Genomic DNA, 6,000 nt, shown 5'->3' on the forward strand with positions numbered 1-6,000 from the left:
CTTCTCCCCTTAAACCATCAGCCTCAATCTTTACAACATCAGCAGACTACACTGCTGCCTTTTCTCACCCTTATATTTTATCCCTTTTTCTCAGATATTCTCTAGTTTCTGTCTTCCTTTTTTCCGCACCCTATGGTCCCCACAACCACCTTAGGCCTCTGTAGTTCTCAGATAGTTCTTCAGGAAATTATAGACAGACCAGTAGACAATCTGTTCTTCTGTAAGATCAAGCTGGTTTTGCAGAAGGCTCTGGTCCTAAACTCGAGTTCACTTAAGCAAGTGGTTGACCTACAGACATTCTTAGGGAATCCTGAAGGTCGTGGGAGCATAATTTGAAAGTTCCTGCTATGATAGAAAGAGCATAAATTAATTGGCTTTGGAGCCAATACTTCTGGGCTCAAATCCCAGCCCTGCTCCTGGCTATGTGACCTCAGGTATATCCTGTAATTGCTCTGAACCTCAGTTTTATCATCTATAAAATGAAAAATTCCTGTTTTACAAGGTTATTATAAGGACTAGAAAATAGTGTATATAAAATATTTTGTACAGTAGGGGTGCCTGGCTGGCTCAGTCAGTAGAGCATGTGATACTTGATCTCAGGGTTGTGAGTTCAAACCCCATGTTGGATCTTGGAGCTTACTTAAAAAAAAAAAAAAAATCCTCTACAGTACTTAATGAAAGTTCAGTAAATAGTAGCTATTAACTTAATAAAACCAAATGAACAGTTATGCTTAGAAACTTCTTGTATGCTCAGAACTCAGATGTTGATAATTAAAGGGTAAAGTTCTTTAGTCCAGTGTCATATGGGGCCTGATCTCACCATTTGTTCAATATTTTGCCACAGGATGAATCCATTCATCAGACTGATTTTGTCTTAAGTTTTATAGGAGAATAGACGTATATCCTAGATTATCAAAACTTTATAGTTGATGTTGCAAAGGAAAGTTTTTCATAACAGAAACGAAAACGTAATGTCTCCTTAATGAATAGGTACCAAGTGGCATTGAAGGAGCAACAAGGTCTGTTAGTACATGGTAGGGTGGGGGTGGAGAGCTGGCAGGCAGTGGCCTGCCAAGTAGAGCTTGATGAAGAAAATGGGGACTTTGCAGGGAGCTGATGGAATTTGGAGTTTTGGCCTATACCTGCCCAAGTGGGAAAAGCCTTGCCTTGATAGGAAGGTGATAGAACACTTCATTTTCTGGGACCAGATGAAGTTGATTTCCATGATTATCTTCTCTGCAAGCACTAGTAGGTAGTGATATGTATACACCAGTGGGTTGAGGGATTGTGCTGCTGCTTGTATGCCAGTAGGGGTGGGGGATCTCTCCTCCTAGGCCATGGCCTGGGGGGCAAGCAGGAATCTAAGGGCAGTGGGTACCAGAAAAAAGAATACCGGCTCATTCTGGTTGGGATTGCTCTTCCAGAGATGATTAAAATTTCCAAAAAGTGTCATTTTTTAGGGCCCTTTCTATTTTCTGTACTCTGTGTTTTTCTGCACTGCTAAAATCACTTCTTCCTTCTGCCTGCACTAACCACAAGTAATCAGTCTGGTGGCTGGGGCTTGGGAGGCAGCAAATAGCCATTTCTATAATGTCAGCCCTAGAGCAATCACGTGGGCAGGGTATGCCTAACCAGAGAATGGAGTTTTTCAGTTTGCATTCATAACTGGAAATAAAGCGCTTTCCTTATTCTCCTCCTGCAGGTCGGTGAGCTGGTAAAGGTTACGAAGATTAATGTGAGTGGTCAGTGGGAAGGGGAGTGTAATGGCAAACGAGGTCACTTCCCATTCACACATGTCCGTCTGCTGGATCAACAGAATCCTGATGAGGACTTCAGCTGAGTATAGCTCAACAGTTTTGCTGACAGATGGGAACAATCTTTTTTTTTTTTTTTCCAATTGTCATCTATACGATTTTCTTACAGACGTCAAAGCAGTCTAGTTTATATAAGCATTCTGTTACCTGTGATCTTTTTTAGACTGAACTACTCCATCTCTAGTCTCATTTACCATATTCAGGGTACGAAACTGGAGGGCTCGTGTGTTAACTTCTGAATTGGCAATTTTAAGCGATAGCAGCCATGCCTGAGTGTATCAGAAGGGATGGGTATTTTGCCTCCTTTCCCTCAGGTAGTGCAGATCAACCTGTGGAAAACTGATGGACAGGAGAGGACTATTGGACACTGTTTACCCTGATTTACTCAATGGTTTTGTTTTCATTTTGAAACCATGCTAGCAAATGGCAATAGACTGTTCCCTTCCACCCCCATGAAGTAATATTGCACCGTGTGAATAGGAAGTACCCAGTGGGATTGCTTTTTCATTTGTAGAACATGACCACTGTGTGACTCATTCTGACAGTTCAGATCCTGAGATTTCTGAGGACACTACTAGAGGCATTTGTCTTCCTTCCTAGTCAATGCTTCATACTTTTTCTTGGGATTCTTTGAATCCTTGTCATTCTTTTCCCCTAAACCTACAAATAGGTTCATTCTTGAGAAAAGTATTTTTCATTCCAGATGACAAGCAGGATGTGCAGAGCACTTTATTCAGTGCATAGCTTTAAGCCAGTATTGGATTCACTGAGTGGACACCCAATCTCCCAGCTTTCTGCCTTCCCTCAAGGGGTCATAGGTTCACACTGCTACCACAACTAAACAGACTCCTGGCTAATGGGATCCAGTAGGGCCATTTCTTCTGAGTGCTAGTATCCTATTAGGGAACTCTCTGAAATTCTTAGCTTCTACTTGCTTGGAGTGGAAGGACCAATCACTTGGAATATTCCATAGAGGGTTGTAGGGCCAAATTCTGCCCTTTGCTTTATGTGCAACTTGTATACGAGTCAGATTAAAATTACATGAGTTTGGGGTAGGGTTAGCGCTTTTAAAAACATTTGAACCAATCATGAATTATGTAGTATTCATTTTACATGGCCAGAATAGTGCTTGAAGTGCATTACGTTATCAACTGCCTTCATTTTTGGCTCTTTTTCTTTGTGTTCCAGTTCAGTTTACAAATCCTTTCAAGTATGGAAGGTTTATGTGGGGTCAGGTGCTCCAAAGAATTGACTTCTGAGACCAAAAATGATCTAGGCTATTTAGACTACAATATGAAACCTTAAAAGTTAGTTCCCAGTCTAGAAAGGCACTTACTGGTCTATGGTGTGGTATGACCCATAGAAACACCTTATATTTTGCTTTGGGCCTCATTTTAGAAAAGTAATGTATCTTTCTCATTGTTTCTACATAGGTTAATGATTAATATGCATTCTTTGAACTATACCAAATCATGGTATCCCAGTGACTAGCACAATGCCTGGCATAGTCGGTGTGCAGATGTTTGTGTGAGTGAATGAGGGGTGTGCAGAAGCTCATACGGCACAGGGAAGCCAGCTGACACAGGATTACATACCACAAGCAAACTAATGAGTTGACGCTAATTTATTTTTACCTCACACTAAGGTAATGCTTGATAAATATATTAATACTCAACTTTTAAAAGTTAGCACAGTGCAATGCACGTAGTGGGTGCTCAATAATGTTAAATGAACATATTTGCAATACTAGACTTAATTCCATCTGACTACTCTTAAATTTTCAGTTAGAGCATAGATACTGTAAAATCCAAATCCAAATACACATTAAATTAAATCTTGTTTTCCTGAAAGTATGACATCTAAAATACTTGTAGAAAAACCTTGTCATAAACTGATTTGAATGTTTGTATTTTCTTTTGCCTTTGACTTTGATATTGGCTTGGATATGTCTCTTTTCATCATATGTAATATTAGTGGAACATTCAACTCTACCCAAATCATAAGAATTTCTCAATGATCAGTTTGATCAGTTGTCTGAAGCCATTATATGAACTGTTGGGTTGGATTTGGCTGGGTGTGTCAGTTGTTAGACCTTAAATCAAAGGACTTCTAAAAAGTATCTTCCAAAAGCAAATGCTAGAATCCTATTCAAGTGCATATGTACATTGTCACAGAGCAAGTAAACTGTAATTGGCTGCTATATTTTATATAATCATTTCTGCAAAAGCCCAGTTTTTGGATACTAATATTTGACGTGGTTAATTCTTATTAATTTGTTGGAATTGTTTATTGTTAATAATGCAAATAGATAATTTTTAATTATCCTTAAGTAACATTTCACTATTAATGGTTTGAAATGGGTGGTCAGCAAACCAATTTGAAATAAAATATGAACATGTGCCATTGTATTATAACACTATACACTTTCTTGACAGTTAAATTTAAAAAAAAAATGTTTTTTTGTAGCATGTATTGTATATGTTTATAGTATATGTAGTAAATAAAAATATGGCCAAATGTTTGGCTTGGTGATCTTTTGAAGAAAGTAATCCTTGAATATTTTTCACAAAAGAGCTAAATCTTTTATGCTTAGGGAATAAGAGGTGTGTGCATTCAACAACCTACAAACAATCATATAATCGGATAAAGGAACAATTATGTGTAATCTGTGGGTACTCATTAAAGATGAGGTTAATCATTGGTGATATTTTGAACAAGGGTCTCCAGAAGTTGTGAAATAAATTGATTTGAGAGGAACATAAGAGATTATGTAATGATCAAAAAGCTGGAATAATGTGGACAGAGAACATCAAACTTGTCCAGAAATGGTTATATGTGGGTGTAGAGAAAGTAAGGATATGGTAGGGGACTTTATAAAGCAAATGAGAAATTTAGACATTATATAATAGGTTTTTAGAATGTTAGTGTGGATAGATACACAGTTTAATTTCTCCTTTTTTATGTAAGTAGCACATTTTCAGGATAGATAATTTAGTAAATACCAAAAAAAAAAAAAAAAAAGGTTAAACGTTATGTTTTTTCCATCCTTTCTCAAAGCACGTGTATATATATCGAGACACACACAGTATGACACTATATATACCTAACAGGTTGACATTATCCTCTAGTTTTGTGTCCTATGGGTGGTGAAGTTTTAAAATGAAAAGGACAGGGACACCTGGGTGGCTCAGTCAGTAGAGCATGCAACTCTTGACCTTGGGGTTGTGAGTTTGAGCCCCAAGTTGGGTATAGAAATTACTTTCAAAAAATGAAAAGGACAAGCTTTGCCAATTACTTGGACCCAAAATAAAACATCTCATTACCGCTGTAGACAAAGCAGATTGTCAACCCGGAGTTAAATAAAGGAATCTCCCCCAAAGGGAGCCAACTTTGGCATATGCAAGCTTAACAGCAAGGTGATTTAAGTATGTTTCGACTTTTTATCAATAAAAAATAAAGTGTTAAAATCTTGTTTTAATATGTTGAGTGTTGGGTTCCTTCACATAACTTTGAGTGCCCATACCTACTCTTACGTTTATGACCCTGATTTTCAGATTAAGTTCTATTCCTTTTACAGATAAGAAGAGAGAAGAAGCCCCCTGTGTAGAAGAAAATGCGAAAATAGGCCTCTTGAGTTTGACAGGAGGAAACCAAGTATTTGGAGCTCTACTACCATACATACCCTGAATATAGAAAGAAATGGGTGGAGGGCAAGCCAGAACTAACCATCAGGAAGTGAGGTTCATAACGGGAGCAATGGTTGAGGATCCTCTAGGGATACAGGATGAAAGCAAGCAAAAAAAATGAGCACCCAGCCTGGCTTCTGGTCAAAGGGCTGCTTCCAGTATTTCTGTAGTTGGCCTGATTTTCTTAGATTTGAGATTTGCATTGAATCTGCAAGGTGAGTACTAGAGTATTGACCAAATGGTAAACTGACTTGGACAGATTTTTTTTCTATCCTCCTACTTGAAATGGGAAGACTTTGGACATTTTAGCTTTCTGGGAGTGGGAGGGAGAGAGATTGTATATCAGACCTGTGGAGGTTGACTTGTTCCAAGCCTCCTGTCCTTAATTTGGGACAATTTTGTGGAGTTTTCTAGCTTCATTTCAAGCTGGTGGCCCTGGTGGGCTTCTGCAAGGTTCTGAGTACCAGTAAGGAAACTAGGAAAGTAGAGACCTGAGTTAA

The 6,000-nt window shown here is 38.5% G+C and overlaps 1 protein-coding gene across 2 annotated transcripts in view; it reads left to right on the forward strand.

The window, feature by feature from the left end:
- Positions 1-5,292, forward strand: part of CRK (CRK proto-oncogene, adaptor protein) — a 26,443-nt gene extending 21,151 nt beyond the window's left edge. For both annotated transcript variants that reach the window (XM_045490476.1, XM_045490477.1), the window contains exon 3: positions 1,703-5,292. In XM_045490476.1, the coding sequence (XP_045346432.1) occupies positions 1,703-1,840 (138 nt within the window). In that variant the 3' untranslated portion in view covers positions 1,841-5,292. The remainder of the gene's footprint in view (positions 1-1,702) is intronic.
- The last annotated feature ends 708 nt before the right edge of the window (positions 5,293-6,000 follow it).

This window comes from Leopardus geoffroyi, chromosome E1 (genome assembly GCF_018350155.1).
Source record: "Leopardus geoffroyi isolate Oge1 chromosome E1, O.geoffroyi_Oge1_pat1.0, whole genome shotgun sequence".
NCBI lineage: Eukaryota > Metazoa > Chordata > Mammalia > Carnivora > Felidae > Leopardus > Leopardus geoffroyi.